Consider the following 16790-nt stretch of genomic DNA (forward strand, 5'->3'; position numbering starts at 1 on the left):
ATGCCCAGGACACATCACCCGTACATAGGCAAATTTGTCACGACAAGGCGCGGAGTCAAGAGACCCGGATTTTGTGCTATCGTTCTAAATCTCTAATATCGAGTCAACCCTTCGATCGCTTAATGGGTTATTCTATTTCCTTATTTTAATTGCATGACAACAGACCGGGCGCGGGGACACGGCGCAAGAGTACTTTCTTTGGACATACGCAAGTCCAAGGGACATGAATTGAGTGGTCCTGCCTTCTTTCATAATTTTGAAAACGGCGTGGCATTGATGCCCGCTGCCTACCGATTAGTCGCTTATCCAGTCGTTCTTGGATACAGGTCTGTATCCCATTATTGGGGGTAGCTTATTTACTTTGTTCAGCATGACTAGTGACAAGCAAAGCGAAAAGAGATGGGAGAGGAAGGGTCTTGGCATACACTTTCTGCCGGCTAGGCTTGAGTTTTTGGGATCCTTTTTTACAGCATTGTGGGTCCAGGAAAGCGGCGGCTTTGGTAGCCTAGAAATAATGAAGAAATGCCAATGTTTTTAATATGCCTAAGGGGATTTTCTTGTGACGTGGGCTATATCTTGTAACCTGCTCTTCTCCCACTTGTGTGACGCAATCTAACATCTCTCACAAGCTAATTATCTGCTCATACATATAATGTGTATCAATCCTCTCTGCCTTATCCTAACTGCGCCGTGCGCCAATAATGCAAGTCTTTTGATGTGCATATATTTACACATACGTTTTTTTCTCGCCCCAGTCTCAGCCCCCCGTATGCCTGTTCTTGTTCTCGAAATTCACCATGAATTGACATCTTGTATTTGCTAGATTAAGAATCCTTTTTTGCAATGGTCTTCTTCGCAGCCTCCTTTGCCATCTTCTCCTGCCTGGCAATACCTGCTTCTACACCGATTCCACCGAAAACGAGACCAACGCCTAGCCACTGCATGTGAGTGAGGCGGTGGCCAAACGCGACGACCGACAGGATCATGGTGAACATTTTGCGGGTGACAGTCACGGTAACAAGTAAGACGGATGAGAAGGTAGACAAGGTGTAAACTATAATTTGGAGTTAGCATGGTGTTTCGGGAGGCGTGAGAACTACTGGACGGATAGAGGACTAACAAATGAAGACTTGGCCAATGGCACCACAGGCTGCGAAGCCAAGAACATCTTTCCAGACCGCTGGGTAGCGGCGCATAAAGTCCAAGGCGGCAGGCAATTCGCCTGCACCACCGGCGACGTCCATGCCGAGCCATTCACCGATACCGGTGGCGACGAGATACGGACTGGCTAGAAGATAGAGGCCTGTGACAAGGGTGCTCATCATGTTGTTGGCGCACATCATCTGAGGACCGCTGTAGGGACGGAAGGTCTGGAAGATGTAATCCTGGGTGCTGTTGGTAAGGCCGTCAAAGAGCAAGTTGATACTCAGGAGAAGAAGACCCCAAACGACGTTGGCCTCTTCTGACTTGGTTGACTTCTTGCTCTTTTTCCCCGAGTGGAGGGTGAAGACGGCAACGCCTGCGGTTACGGCCGCCACGACGAGGTACTTGTAAAGCGGGTATCGCTTGCGGAAGATGGTGATGTGAAGGAACATGACAGGTAGTAGCTTGCAGCTCTTGGCTAACAAGAAGGTGATGTAGTCGATGTGCGCGAGACTGGCATATCCAAAGGGACTGGCCAGACTGCTGGTTATGGCGACGAGCGCAAGAGGCCCAAGAATTCGACGCGATGGGATGATTGGGGGAATGGAAGAACCCTTGGGCGTCGAGAAAAGGAGATAAATTGAACCGACGGTCACAGCGAAGAGAGATTGAATGGTGTTGAGAAATACTGGGAAGTGCCATCGCTCCGGAGCGGCCGCCGAGCCATGAGGCGTCGTTGTCAGCTTTTCTTGCAAGTAGGCCCATGTTAAGCTATCAAAAGAGTTCAGTAAGCATATGAATACAACGAATGCGACTCTGCGTATTTCATGACGACCTACAAAGAGGCATAGATGCCGGCGACAGAGATAAAAAGCTGTACCACACCAGCCTCGGGCTTTGCACTGCTCGAGGGAGGGCCATTGGCAGCTGTTGTGTACCCGTTTGTTACTTGCAACTTATCTCCTCTGTCATCGGTGTCAACCCAAGATGCTGTCTGCTTGTTGAAAAATTCGGACGACGATTCACGTCTGACGGGGACTTGTTTTGTTCGTGCCATGATCGGGTGGATTTGTAGGCAGGGCGAACGAGAAAATCGGACGAGCGAAGAACATCAAAAGTGAGACAGGAAACAAGGAGAGGCCCTTCTATAATACGAGCTTCTATAATGTAAACGCAAGGGCAAAACGATGCAAAAATGCAAGAAAGAAGGAATGAGGTTAGCAGGGAACTGGTCGCGAGCACATGGTCGGGGCAAATGCCAATTTGTCTTCAGCCGGTCTGGTTGGGCCGCCGCCAGTCCCCACCTCCTGGGAAAGGCAAAATGCCATGCTGGCTTTATCGACGTCAAGTGACGTTTAGGAAGGACCCTGAGCTGCGCCTGCCGCACACGCAGACGCCGGCGTGGGGCATGGTGACGGCTAAGCTACTTCGACGGGTCCAAGAGGACTTGGCGCGATCTGGGGTCTCGACGCCCATCTGTTTGTGCATTACTTTGCATGAACTAGATGAACTGTGCCCGTACAAAGAACCGCTGGACAAAAATAAAATGGCATTCACAAGACAGCAAAGCACAAATCATGACTAGATATTTCATTTCTTCGCGTTTGGAAGGGTATGACTACATACACTCCTATTCGGGTGTCCCATCACCCCCAAAATACGTATCATCATCAATCATGCTGCGTAGTGTAGAGAAGACTCCCACATCACCGGGACTGTACGGTGACTGATGGGGCCGAGGTGGCGAGCAGGGTGAAGAGGTGTGTTGGGGGTATTTGAGGCAAGAGATATCATAAATCCACCATTACAATGACATGCTTCGTCAATGCCTGCGGCCGAGAAGCAACAATTCCAGGAGGCTTTTAACAATTGGATTAAGAAAAAAGTCGTGGCATAAAATAAGAAGCGAGGGGTGTTGGAGGGAGATCGACGGTGTTGAGTAGAGACTGAGACCAGGAATGACCACCATTGCGAGGGCATCAAGCGAGACTATCTCCAACCGGAATTATAAGTTTTGGGTCCTCCGCCTTGAAAGCAGCGACTTTAGCTTTTGGTAGTCTTCAAGTTTTCCTGTCGACGGCGTTTGCCCGGTGGGTGGTGATACCAGGGTGTGAAAGGAGTGCTTCGGCGTCGTATGAGGTGGAACCTTGCGGCCAGAAGATCCCTCAAATGTAAAGAAAGAGGAGCAAAGTGGTACGGATAAAGCGGGTAGGTGAGTTGATACAGAATTATTGGTGGACGGCGGGGGAGGTGTTGAGCGCGGCGTCGAAATTGAAAGGAAAAAAGTAGTGTCGTAAGCCCATTTCTCCCCCAAGGGTGGCCGTGCCGTTTTATGAATAAAAGAAATGAGAAAAATGGTCAGGAGAGAAATGAGAAGCACGGCTAACAAAAATATAAGAGTTGCGACTGTTTGGGCCAAGGGTTTTCTTTTCTTTTTTTTCTTTTTCTTCTTTTTTGTGTCCCGTCCCCCCCGAATACTTTATTGTTGGGCGATTCCAAAGTCACGAGCAGCATGGTATCCCAATCAATACCTGGTTCCTGGAGGGAATCGGGAGCCTTGCGGCAAGCCAGATCTGATTGAGCTTTAGTGGCTTAAGTTCTTCCAAATCCAATTCGGATGTAGCTCATTCACACAAAGTGATACAGAAATAAAAAGCAAAGCGTTGCTCACAGAGCGTAGGAAGGGTATGACCAGAACTTTACTCCGGCTCCTGTAGCTGGCTTCGGCGCATCTTCTCTGCCTCGAGGTTCTCATACAGCAAGAACAGAGCAGACTCATTGGCCTTGGCAGTACCCATGATGGTGAACATGCGCTCGCCCGTCTCATCGTGTGGCGCCTTAACCAAAAATCATCTTGTCAGTTTCGAGTCGCATGGCGAGTTGCACGCACAGCAGGGTGCGGGGTAGCTTACCTTGGCAATAGAAATGCGGGCTCCCGACGTCTTACGGATCTCACTGATCTTGCTGCCGGCCCGGCCGATGATGCAGCCAACCATATCTGCGGGGATGCTGATGTTCTGAGTCTGGATCTCCTCGCCATTCTCATCGTGTGTGGGGGGACCGCGGCTGGCTGCGTCGGAATCAGATCGGCGGCTGAATGGTCGAACACCACCATTGCTGAAGTCGGCTCCGTTGCCGGTGCGCATAACCCGAGGACTACCGTAGTCGCTTCGGCCGCCACCGTTGTTGTAGTTGCTTCCCAGGCTACCGGAGCCGGCTTGAGTGCGCACAACGGGGTTGTAGAGGACAGTGCCGGTACCACGCTGCCAGTCGTCGACAAGGCACTTGCAAATCTCCCACACAGCTCGCTGAATGCCGTCGGGAGTGCCCTGGACTTCGACAATTCGTTCCGTGGATTGGGGTAGCATTTCCTTTTGCGCTACCATGCGGACGCCGGACACATCCTGGATATGCTTGATCTTGAGTCCTTGCCTACCGATGATGGTGCCCATTTGGTTGTGAGAGATGAGGAGCTTAATAGCTGTTGAATATACTGTTAGCTCAAGAACCTGATTCTTCTAAAGGGTTGAGAATTGAAGACATACGGTGCGTGCCGTTGCTCTGGACTATTCCTCCCATACCCATAGCTGGGGCCCCTTCGAGTAGGGCTCTGGCTACAATGGCATAGGCTCTGGAAATAGCATCACATTCACCAGTGATGGTAAGGACACGATCGTGAACCCCCTGAACTACTTTGCTGACGCCGGCTTTGACGCCAGTCTCGTCGCGGAGGTCAGCGACATTCTTGCCTCCCTTGCCAATGATGACACCGGCTTCTTTGGAAGAAACGATGGCTCGTAGAGTGAGCTGGGCCTGGGCGTATTCCTCGTCCGTCTTAGGGGCGGGCTCGCCGTCTGGACCAAGTCTTTCCTCCATCTTCAGTTGATCCAGGTGGTCGACAAGATCATTGCCATTGGCAGACAAAACATCCTGGGGGGCAGACATGTTGAATGAGGGATTCGGTGATGGTAGTGGAGCAAATTGGGTGAGGATGGGAAGAGGGCGGGAGGGTTTGTTGAGATGAAGAGGTCGTGCCTGTGACGGCTGATGGGGAGCTCGACAGAGGATCGGCTGGCTTGGCGGAATCTGTTTCGTAGCCTGGTTAGTTCTTTCCGTTTCTTGCAATGACTGAGTAGTAAGGAGGCAACGTGACTGAATTCAACAGTCGATCGCCTACTGAAGCTGCGCGCACGTGGTCACGGTTTCAACATCTGAACTTGGGCAAGTAGATGGGACGCGCATGCAGCAGGACCAGGTGGGCAAAACAACGTGCGGCGCGCAATCACCGCACGAGTAGAAGAACAGAAGAAACGTCTAACATGGACGAGGGCCTGGATGGCAGGCAGAATGGACAATGAGAAGGGAGCGCAACAGACCTGATGCTCGAGGATTGGCGGGGCGCGTGACAGGCGGTTCGACTATGGTTGAGACGGGAGTCGTGCTGTTTTTTTCCTTCCCTGTGAGTTGGGCGGGACGCAGCGGGGTTGAAGGGTTCAAGAGTCGACGGGTTGACGGGTTGACGGGGTTGGCGGCGAGGAGTGCGGAAGCGGAAAATGAGAGGAAATGGGGGGGAGAGGATCAAGAAACGGAGGGTGAAGTCGAAAGGGAAGAGTTGAGATGAGGATTTGGGGCGGAAGAGGTGGTGTAAGTTACGAGGGGAGGAGGATGGAGGTTGCGGATGGGAGGAGAGAATAGGATGGGATGGGATCAAAGAGATGGGAGCGGATGGAAGTTTGGATCAACGTCCAGGTTGGGGAAGAGGTGAAGCGCAGAGGGGTGCAGAAGTGCAGAGTGGAGCGCTGCAGCTGGGGGACTACTGCTACTGGACATTGGAGGAAGCAGCCAGGCTACGAGTGGAAGCGAGAGAGACTGGCATTGACGGAGGCTCTGACTGCCAGGCAGCGTCAATGTCAATGTTCAGTGCCCCGGGCTGCGGTGGGAATGGCCAGGCCACTAATCATTAGTGGTTCCTGAGCACCAGACCGCCTGGCACATTCAGTATTCAATATTGACGAGGCACACAGTCTGTTTGCGGCTGCTACCAACCATGCATGGAACGCAGCTTTGTCTTGCCCTTGACAGCACACCCGAGTCCCGCCCAGTGGGACGCAACCAGCTTGCTCACTTCAAGTATACAACTCGGTACATGTAGGTAGTACCTGCCTTCAATGTTGGGAGGTACGTACGCAAGTAAACACACCGGATGAAAGTTATCGATTGGACCAGGACCTTGGCAGGCAAGCAATTCGGAAACCTACCAAGTACTTAAGTACTACCTGCTAGTAGCACCAGTTGACCTCTTAGTAGTATGTACTTAAGTACTTAAGTACCAAGACTGGTAGGCCCGCCTGGCTCTCGATGTATTATATATAATCAAGCACCCAACACATTCAAGGACATGGAAACATGCAGCTCCAGTGTCGCACACTGCCCGATGAGAAAGGGCACAAACTACATGTATTGTCCTGGCAAACATTTCTTGGGTCCATGTCGGTACTCACTTAAGTAAGTACTGGGCAGTGCTCTGTGCGGTAGCCATGCCATGCCAGGCCTGAAATCTGCACAAGCACCTCGTCCTTCGATACCAGACATTTTAATGTTGCCATCAACATGTTAATGGGCAGCCAATTTTGTTTCTCCCCCATCCCGGCCTAGCCCACCATCTATCTGCCAGTTCCATGCATGCAGGTTCAGGGCCTTATACTCCATGTCCACAAGAAGCACGCCGATGCAGCAAACTACTCCGTACTGCCGCCACCAGTTTCTCCGTGTGCCGTAACAAGGACTCTATAGGTGCGCTGGGGGGCATTGGCCGCGTCTTGTGCTACCCAACTGCTTCATCTTGTTCGCCTTGGGCGCTCGCTTGCTTCACTGACACTTACTGCACTGCGCTCCTTCGACCTTCACCCTGCATAAGCTGGAAAGTGGACAGCAGGACACGCCCTGCTCGGTTCGAACGTTAATGCCTGTACGGGGTATTGGCTGATCGAATCAATTGGCTGTGAAACAAGACAGCCACTTACGAGTGTCTGCAGATAACATGACAAGCTACGAGAACGCCAGTAAGAAGAGAAGGAAGGAAAGAAAGAAAGAAAAGAAAAGGGCCGAAACAAAGCACAGGGTATATTTCGAGGCGTATACGTTTTTGAACCAATCAACCAAGTACACCGCATTATGCAGCTGCTTGAGAAAACTTCCACATGAGAAACACCAACAAACAGAGGGGAGAGCTTTCTCCATCTCGTCTAAGCTTTAAAAGAAAAGGCGTCGTCCGTCATTCCCCCAAATCATGCTTTCCATATCATGCCCAGGTATTTGATCTCCTCACGTGTCCAGCGGACATAGCCAACAACCTGGCTTGATAAACTCAGTGGAGCTCTTGCGGCGCATCCAAATCCACAGCCTCGACCATGCTTCTTTGGACTTGACTCCTGCCCACTAGCTCGTGGAAAAACTTGGAAGCTTCTTCACTTTCGTGTCGGACTTTGTCGGCCTCATCCCGTTTGTTACCTAGGTCCTTGACGCTTTGGTCGAGGCCGACGCGGAGACTGTCAGCTGGGAAGCGCAGGACCTTGCGGACTGATGAGGAAATTCGTGATGAGTTGGCATGGATGTAGTCTAGTTCAGCCAGCTGCGAAGAAATCTTGGTGGCGAGTCTGGGGGGTAGGGAGTTGGGGATCTGCTGTAAAACGTAGGCGACCCCGGCGATCGCTGTCTCAATGTTAGCTAGGCGGCGTGGAGCGTGAGTATTTTGATTCCAGTTCACTTACCAGCAATGACAATTCCAGGAACAATCAGTTGACGGAGATTCCCATTGCTCAACACCCGAGTCGTCAACATGGCATGATCCATCCAGTTACTCATGCCAAGCATTCGAGGCACGACAGCGCCCGCCACCGTCAAGGCCATGCCGGTCCCTGCAAACTTCTCCTGGCGCTGCAACAGAGTCGACCAGTCCACAAAGTCCCAAAGCTCAGTTGGAATATGAACCTGTCGTGCGAGAGCATCACGCTTTCTCCGGAACATGACGTCTGGTCGAAACTGTAGGTTCTGGAACTCGTCCCCAACATGTAGCAGGCCCAGTTGTTTAATAGTATTTACGCCTTGGACGCTCTTTTCTCTGCCGTATTCTTCGCAGCGCGTGACGGCGTCCGTGATGTGCGAGAGCATGGCCTCTTTAATATCGTCGGCATACTGGAAGGCGCCAAAGACGCCGGGGTATGGCACGTCGTAGTTGGTCCTGCCGGCCTGAGTGATGGCGGTATTAAGCTCAGAACGACTGTGATCGTAGACATCTTGACAAGTCTCCTCGATGTTTCGATCTATTTGCTCGCTTACTTCGGACCTGGCCTTTCGACTTGAGGCGAGTTGTGGCTCAATTTCCCTGAGTTCAGCAGAGACCCTGTCAATCTCTGACTGGGCAACTTCTTCGTTAACCTGAGCCAAACTGTGTATATCATTGAGGATGTTCAATAGATATGTTCTCGCAGGGGCAAGCTTGGACCTCGCCCTCTTTTCGAGAACGAAGCGACGCAATGATGCTTCCAGAGCCTCAAAGTCTCGAATCTTGTCCAAATCTTTGCCCTTGCCCTTTGCTCCATCGTCGCCTGGATCATCGCCTCCACCTCCACCGCTGGAACTGCCGCTTCCGTTGCCACCAGGACCTCCTGGCGGTGCTGGTCCGGCTGGAATAGCATTGCTTGATACAAAGTGAACAAGGTCTGATGATTCTTTACGAGTATCTGGGCTCAGTCCAGAAACTTGATCCAAAATAAGCTTCTGGCATCGCTCCTTGTCTCTGATGGTGTCGTAGCCATTGACGACAATGAACAAGTAGGCCTTCTCAGCGGCGGCTGCGTATATAAACTCCTTGGCAGACTGTGTGAAATGATTTGCTGCTGAGACAACGAACACAACGACATCAATTTCCTCCTGTCTGGCGAAAATGGCGGTAGTTTTGGTAGTATCTGAGTTGAGACCTGGTGCGTCGATTAGCGCAATGTCGACTACGCCATTGTTGAGTAGTGACTCGTCCACTGTCCGAATATCCTTCACGTATACCTTGCACTGAGTATACGTTTCGTTATCCGTAACAATTTTTTCCAGCTCGGTCAAAGCATAAACGTCGTAGGTTGTCTCGTCATGTCTGCTGTAGGTGCAATCCTTGTGCACGGCGTGCACTTCCTCAATTCCCGCATTTTCCCTGGCGTCTAGGACTTCGCAAAAGATGGCGGTGCATGGCTGTTGGTCCTCTGGCAGAACTTTGCGTCGCAACAGGGCGTTGCAAAAAGTCGACTTTCCAGCATTCAAGTCACCCGTGATGAGGACCTTGCTGGAAGTATCTTCGATGCGCTCGCGGAGGGATAATAGATGCCTTATGCTCGAGCTAATTTTGCCGTCCAGAAGAGCTGCAATGGAGTTCTTCTCTAAAGAGTGCACAAGCTCGGCTTGATGCAGGGCTCCTAATTTCAGATCCAATTTCAAAATAGATAATTCTTGCGCAATTTGGGGAGAAACTAGCCTCGGCTCTGGCGCCGGTCGGTTCTTGGCGGCGCGGCTCGACTCAGCGGTTGAAGCATCGGCGGCAGTCAGAGATCGCCTTAACAACGGAGGCTGGGCGGTTGTTGACGAAGAGCTGGCAGCGTCTCCTGAAACTGAGTACGTGCGTCCCATTCCGGGCCTTTCTGAGCTCGTCGCGTCCGCAGGCCGGATGGTCGGATAATGGGCTGGCCACTCAGTGTTCATCTGTTGAAGACTCTGTAACAAATCCAGGACCTTGTTGATCGACCTGCCTAGTATCGCGCGTTGGCGGTAGTACCACATCTGATGGCCTGCACTTGCTCTGCCTCGAGGATGCTGACTTGAGTCGGAGGTCGAGTTTGTCGCCGATGTCATGGCCATGTGGTGATCTTCGCCAGCCACGCTTCCTCCATATCCAGAATCGACATCCAGCATATTCTGCAACCGTGCGGCGTGCTCCGATGTCGATCCGCTACCAACCGTCATGTAATGAGGTCGACTCGATGATGAGGGACTCGAGTTCTTTGGCGCGTCGGGATCGGGATCGGAGCGCAGCGGCCCCTTTCCCTTGCCGGTGAAATAATCCTGGCTCATGTCAAAATAATTCAAGCGACCGGCATGGTCGAGTAGGGTGACGAAATGGTGATCGATGTTGGCAGCGTTGTGGTTGTAGGGTCAGGAATTATTTCGGCGCGAGAGGGTGGGCATCCTGGCTGTTGGTCGTTGCAGTTGGCATGATTTTATCCAAGACGTCCGGCAATTTCGGGGAGGCACGGTGGAACCTAGGTACCTAGTACATAAGTACCCAATACACACGTTCTTTAGCGGACAGCGAGTCTAGTGACAAAGGCTGGTGCCTGAAGGTGCCTCCAAGCAGCTGTAGAGAGGCGCGGGGTCGGGGGAGCCCCGGTATTGATGAGCCATAGATAAAGCACTTGACTGTAAATACTAAGAAGCACCAAGTATCTAGTACCTACTAGGTAGTTGACACCAGGCGGGACGTCGTCATCGTGCATGCCAGGTCGGGTGCTTTTTATTATTATGGCTGGACTACGTAGTACCGCCTCGCTCAACGACCTCGGCGGCCTTCAACTTTGTCCGTCTCATGGCTCCGGAACATGTCAATTCGCCAGAGGTTTCAAGGCAAACAAATTATCTCATTGACGTAGCGCTGAGAGTCCTCTGCCATCATTTCATTCTTGACAGCCAGTGTGACCTACGTGCCACTACCTGTCGATCATAGACGGAGACGGGTAAGAGGATGAAGGGTTCTGTGCTCATGTTATCATTGTACTGCCGCTGTTATATACAGTAATATGCTCATATACTCCTGCCACCTTCCCAAAAGACATTGTAACTTTATTCATGATGGTACATCATCTCGTTCATCGCTGCCGCAATAGTTGCTCGTGCTCTATCCAAAAATTCTTGCAGGCCCTGTGGCCCCAATGATCTACCCACCATTCCCCGAAGCTGTCTTCAACATCCAAGTCAACCTTTGCAACCCTCTCTTCTCTCTTGAGCCCACAGATAATACACGGCTTAGGCGCGGTCGGGACCATCTTTGCCGTCTGAATTAATGGGGTTTCTGTAAGCTCTGGCACTTGAATCTTGGCCTTGCCAGCAGAGTTAGCCGTTGCCACGGCAGACCGTAGTCTCCCTACATGCTCCCGCCATGCCGCAACCACGTCAGCAGCTTCACGGTCCTCTCGTGCAGATTGTTGTTTATCCACACCTGCCAACTTCATGCCCTTGCTTCCAGCTGCTGAAATTGACATGCTCTTGGCCAGGATCTTGTCTCGGTGCCATCGGTGCTTGCGTCCTGCGATCACTCGCGCAGCCGTCGACGCTAGTAGAACGTATCCTTGAAGGAATTGGATAGTCTTGGGATTCGAGAGAACCTGTTGCTTGACAGATGGACTTTGCCCGGTAACGGACTTGAACAAAGAATTTCCAGTATTAAAGAGCTCTGGGAATGCCGAAAGTAGGATCGAGGGAGGAGGAACATTTGTTGGTGGCGGGCTGCTGTCATCTACCATGGCCTTTGTAGCTTTGCTACCGTCACCAGCATCCCACGGCCACTTGTGTGTCTCTGCAGTTTCCTGACTAGAATCGTTGTCTCCATTGTCCGCGGAGAAATCATCCCAAGCTCCCCATTCGTCATCGTTTGCCGTCGCTTTTGCTGGGGACACCTTCTTCGTCACCGGCGTCATTTTTGTGGATGGCATTAGAATGGAACTAGGATTCGCTTTATGTGTTGACGTATGGGTTGTCTTCTTGACATTACGTTCAACAAAAGGAGGCTGGGTTTGGTTCGCCAGTGATTGAAGGGGTTGGAGTTTACTTGAAGACGTGGCTCCAAAACTTGACGCTGCGGCAGGCGGGCCTGACTCTTCCTTGGCCACTCTCGGTTTTGCTTCCTTGCGCAAAGGGGTTATTGGAGAATCATCAAGCCCCAGGAGATCAAGAGATGGTGTAAGTTGTGGGATGGTAGCCGGTACGGGCTTTGAACGGGGTGTTGACTCGACGGCCTCAAATTCACCAAACTCGTCGAAATCATCATGTTCTTCTCCGCCGCCTTGCAGTTCAAAATCGTCCGCATCAAACAACACATTTGGATCGTGATGCGTCGTCTTCATCTGTGCTCTATCCCTTGGTTCTGCTAGAGACCAAGAAAGCTGTGGAACGTGATCTACCCGACCGCCGAGTGAACCGAAATCTTCAAAGCCGCCGCCGATTAAGCCATCAGCCGGAGTGTGTGTTGCTGCTGCAGCATTGTAGCTTATGTCATGTGGGATAGACTTAGAGGCGGAATAAGAGCCCCAACCGCTGTTGCTCGAAACCAGAGGCCGTGTGTTCACTTGAGGCGTTTGCGCTACTTCAAAGTCCCCCCATCCATCGTCATCATCTGGCTGTTGCGGAACCACGGTTGATGATTGAGAAACGTGTGACGGTTGGCCCCAAGCATCCATGTTGTTTGGCATAGAACTTTGAAACGGCGTCGATTGTGATGCTTGTGAATGCACCGGCACTGCATTGTTTCTGCTGGATACATGGAAGGGATCTTGTATGTGGACATGGCTCTGTATCTGCTGTTGCTGCTGTGGTGGCTGTCCAAAAAGCCTGTCCGATTGCGACGTAGGCGGCGTCGAAGTTGAAGGATTACTGAACTCGGCAAAGAGATCTGCCGACATATTTACAAGCGTATGCGGAATACCATGCTTATGCCGCGACAATGAGTTGAACGCTGTTGATATTACTGCGAAGTGGAGGAGTGACGAGTGATTGGAGTCGAGACTTGACATCAATACACCATGTCGTCTGTGCTGGTTGATATGGTCTCAGTGCTGGTCTGGTGGGGCACCAGCAGGCTCCATGTTCAAAGACAGCGGCACTGTGCTCAACCTGCGCTGCCAGGGCATTGCGGATACTGCATGTCGGTGGCAACTTATTACCAGCACTGACCATTGGCAGTGCCAGACCAGTCATGACATGGCCATCTGGACATGGAACCACAACGCCAACATCACAGCCCACCTCAGCCTCTCTCTCGTCATCGTCGCCTCAACCGCAAAAGCCGTCTGTCCACGAATCCCCCCGGCCAGAAGGTTGCTGCGTGAGACAGGCAGCTTGCCATTTGCTTCCGGTGAACCAGGAACATCCATGTCCAGCAATTATGAGATCCGTCCAAGAGACTCGGTAAGACAGCAAGGCGCCCAGAGGAGCGGGGTGAGCTGACAGACATGACCTCATTAGATTGAGATGGCAAACAACACAGACTCATAGCACGAGCCTGGAAGATTTACAACGGGCTGTTAAATACAATGGCTCGTCCAGCCCTTGTTTGTCGGGCTGTCGGTCCGTATGCTGGAAGGTACTTGACAGTTTTTGAGCCATCATCACCTCACACCATCACCTTGGCGACTTGCATCGCAGATGAGCTGATCCATGCCTTTGACCAGACCTTCCTGCTGTCGACTAAGGGACGCATCACGAGCTGGGCGGACGCCTTGGAGGAAGGCAGAAAAGACTACCAAGAGCGCAGAGACCATTTTCTCAAGTTTATTCGGCATCCCGAAGCCCTCACCGAGCTCACCGTCGACCCGCTTGCTGATGATCCCGATGTTAGTAATTGCTCGCCCAGCTTGTCTGATGCTATACTCGCATGCCTACTTACCAGATCTAGTCACCTTGGAATACAGTACGACAGGATGAGATAATCCGGACAGAGATTCAGCAAGATGTCCAGCGGCTCCCTGACGAGGTCAATTATCATGAAGACGCCGTACAAGGCATGATTCTGGACATCTTGTTCATCTACTGCAAGGTCAACCCCGACAGAGGTGGATATCGCCAAGGCATGCACGAGCTTCTTGCACCAGTAGTGTATGCCCTTGAACAAGATTCAATCGACTCAGAGGCTTCTGGTAATGATGCGCGTCTTGATGCAAAAATGCTGCACGTACTGGACTCTGCCTTTATAGAGCACGACGCTTACATCCTGTTTTCAAAGCTCATGGAGCAGGCGCAGTCATTCTATGAGGTTGTAAATGGAAGCACGCCGTCAAATCACGATAGCCAACCAGTGATTATGCAAGAGCAGCTTTCCGCTATTGTGGAGCGAAGCAGGTTCATCCATGAGATTTGTCTGCAGAAAGTTGATCCGGAACTCGCAGTTCATCTCACAAATATAGAGATCCTGCCCCAGATCTTCCTGATGTGAGTGGAAGCACTTTCTGTATGACTTCAACGGCTTTGTGGTTAACCTGCATTCCTGCAGCCGATGGATACGACTCTTATTCAGTCGCGAATTCCCATTCAGCCAGCTTCTTGTGTTGTGGGATACTATATTTGCAGTCGATCCCTCACTTGAGCTGATAGACCTGATCTGTGTTGCCATGCTGGTCCGGATTCGTTGGCAGTGTACGTCATCCCGGGATTGCGGCTATTCAATGACTGATGTGTAAAATGCAGTGTTGGCAGCCGATTATTCTGTCTGTCTACAACTTCTTCTAAAGTATCCTCCCCCAGAACAACCCCATGGGCCACACACATTTGTCGACGACGCTGTGTATCTACGAGACCATTTAGACTTTACGGGTGGATCAAGTCTCATCATGAAATATACCGGAAGGATTCCTGAGAACCCCAATGACATTAAACCGACCCAGCCAAGCAGAGGTGCGGAGTCTGAAGCCAACTCCGTTCGTCAACTGGGCGGTCGGCCACCTATATCACCCTCTAGGCTTACCCAGCAACCGCCCAGCATGGAAGCCTTCTTCCAAGGAGCCGCTAGAGGCGCCAACCGTGTCTTGGAAAGGGGTGAAAAACTGGGCATCAATCAAGCAGTCCGTGATGCCATGGGAGAAATCAGACGCAATGTGCAAAGCTTTAATGAAGCCCGGCAAGCACAAAGGTCTCCAAGAAGTATTCTCAGTGATGAAGGCGCTTCCAAGGTATTGGCAGCCATGGAAAGACGCAACAAAGAGCTGGCTGGTCTGCTGAACGATACAGTTACGAACCTCAAGACGATATCCCTGTCGGGGTTTGAGGATGAAGCTAAGAGCCTGGAACTCATCGAGGTGGCGGCCGCCAAGATCCAGTTTGTGCAGATCTACCTGGAAGATTCTACCATGGATGTTCCCGTCTTCTCAACACCAAAGAACAAATTGGTATCGTCGCCAGAGGGAAAAGAAAAGGTGGTCGAGGAGGCCACAGAGACCAGGGCGACAACAGCAAACCAATTACACGTGGCGCCGGCAACTAGCTCTGACGCACCAGCGCCAGACGTTTCAAAACTCGAAATAAACGAAGAGAAGCACAGTTCTAAGAAAGACGCCGCAGATCCGGAAAAAATGGTTGCAAGTCAGGACGACCAACCCGGAGAGGCGCCGCCCTCCGACCCCCTGGGAAACAACACGGTCAAGGTCCGGCCCGCCCCCGTCCCAACTCGCTCGACGCTTGCCCAATCATCCTTCTCCTGGATGCTGGAACCAGACGAAACGACACCCTCTCGCGCCCCGGCAGCAAGCAAGTCCCCGCCTTCGCAGCATGGTAAGAGGCATTCGAATAATCTGAGCCGAGAAAGGAATGCATTTCTGTTCGGTGAGATGACTGCCGAAGCCACCGACAGGAGCGCGCCCCCGAAAACAGATGACATATTTGGGATGGAGCCCATTGCGAAGCCCAAGGGCAAGACGCAAGGCTTGTTTCATGATAAATGAGGAAGCTGGGCTGTTTCTGACTAGATGCTTGATGAATGTATAATATCATACACGACGTTTTTATGTACAACCAACACGCTGCGATATGCACAAATCATCTATATATCCAGTGCCACAATGCAACTTTCACTACTCGTTTCCCCTAACTGACTACAGAAACAAATAAATCCAAACTTCATCACTCATTGACTGACCCCGCGTCTAACTATGTAAGTACTCTTTTTTTCAAGCTCCTCTTCCGCACCCAAAACGTAACGACAAATGCCGCCAGGCCAAACACCGACGTCGGCAGTAGCTCCCTAATAAAGTCGAAGCTTCACGAATGGGATACTCAATCTTCCGCGCCTGGTCGCCGTCGGGTAGGCGCGCCACAAGCTGGCTACAGAGGGTTTGCTGCATTACGGCTGAGGAGATACTCATGGCGATGCCGGAGACGAGCGAGCGGATGAGGTAAGAGCACGCTACTACGACGGCGGTATCTTTTGAGTTCGAGTTGGCAAGGAGGCTGGTAAGAATCGTCTTTATCCCTGCAACCGTCAGCCACACCATGTCACAATGAAGACAGACAAGACGCAAAACAAGAACGTTAAAAAAATGAATACCACACCCTCCGCCGAGACCGTTCATCATATTACCAATTGTCTCGCCGACAGAGCTCCTGGGCCACACGGAGAGGGAGATGGGCAACAAAATGAGCACGATGAAGCCGAATTAGCTCGCTGCATCGAAGAAATTGCCCAAGTGCCCCGCGAACAGGGCCGGGTGGAAGATGATGTGTGCTGGGGGAGAAGGGTGCGAAGCGACCCTGTCCTCGATGCGTGAGGGACAAGGGGATAACGGTGTTGGGCTTGGACCGGCCGATGTTGGAACCCAAGTCGAGGCCAGTGAGGAGAGAAATGACGG

General features: G+C 51.7%; 5 protein-coding genes across 5 annotated transcripts; 1 reads left to right on the plus strand and 4 right to left on the minus strand.

Annotated features, from left to right (window-relative positions):
* Window positions 1-824: 824 nt before the first annotated feature.
* Window positions 825-2200, minus strand: hut1 (UDP-galactose transporter 1; the record flags this gene model as incomplete). The annotated part of the gene is made up of 3 exons (XM_014693657.1): window positions 825-1054; window positions 1121-1914; window positions 1983-2200. 3 exons carry the CDS (start codon window positions 2198-2200, stop codon window positions 825-827), a joined length of 1242 nt encoding a protein of 413 aa, XP_014549143.1.
* A 1642-nt stretch (window positions 2201-3842) lies between these two features.
* rnc1 (RNA-binding protein rnc1) lies at window positions 3843-5088 on the minus strand (the record flags this gene model as incomplete). The annotated part of the gene is made up of 3 exons (XM_014693656.1): window positions 3843-3980; window positions 4056-4624; window positions 4689-5088. The coding sequence occupies 3 exons, from the start codon at window positions 5086-5088 to the stop codon at window positions 3843-3845; spliced, it is 1107 nt and encodes a 368-aa protein (XP_014549142.1).
* A 2422-nt stretch (window positions 5089-7510) lies between these two features.
* Window positions 7511-10257, minus strand: fzo1 (Transmembrane GTPase fzo1; the record flags this gene model as incomplete). Its single annotated transcript, XM_014693655.1, has 2 exons — window positions 7511-7854; window positions 7914-10257. 2 exons carry the CDS (start codon window positions 10255-10257, stop codon window positions 7511-7513), a joined length of 2688 nt encoding a protein of 895 aa, XP_014549141.1.
* Window positions 10258-11048: 791 nt separating this feature from the next.
* Window positions 11049-12857, minus strand: G6M90_00g013820 (uncharacterized protein; the record flags this gene model as incomplete). Its single annotated transcript, XM_014693654.1, has 1 exon — window positions 11049-12857. The coding sequence occupies one exon, from the start codon at window positions 12855-12857 to the stop codon at window positions 11049-11051; it is 1809 nt and encodes a 602-aa protein (XP_014549140.1).
* A 630-nt stretch (window positions 12858-13487) lies between these two features.
* TBC1D5 (TBC1 domain family member 5) lies at window positions 13488-15887 on the plus strand (the record flags this gene model as incomplete). The annotated part of the gene is made up of 4 exons (XM_014693653.1): window positions 13488-13787; window positions 13850-14382; window positions 14444-14586; window positions 14638-15887. 4 exons carry the CDS (start codon window positions 13488-13490, stop codon window positions 15885-15887), a joined length of 2226 nt encoding a protein of 741 aa, XP_014549139.1.
* Between the last annotated feature and the right edge of the window lie 903 nt (window positions 15888-16790).

The sequence above is a fragment of the Metarhizium brunneum genome, chromosome 1, assembly GCF_013426205.1.
Source record: "Metarhizium brunneum chromosome 1, complete sequence".
NCBI classification, from domain to species: Eukaryota; Fungi; Ascomycota; class Sordariomycetes; order Hypocreales; family Clavicipitaceae; genus Metarhizium; species Metarhizium brunneum.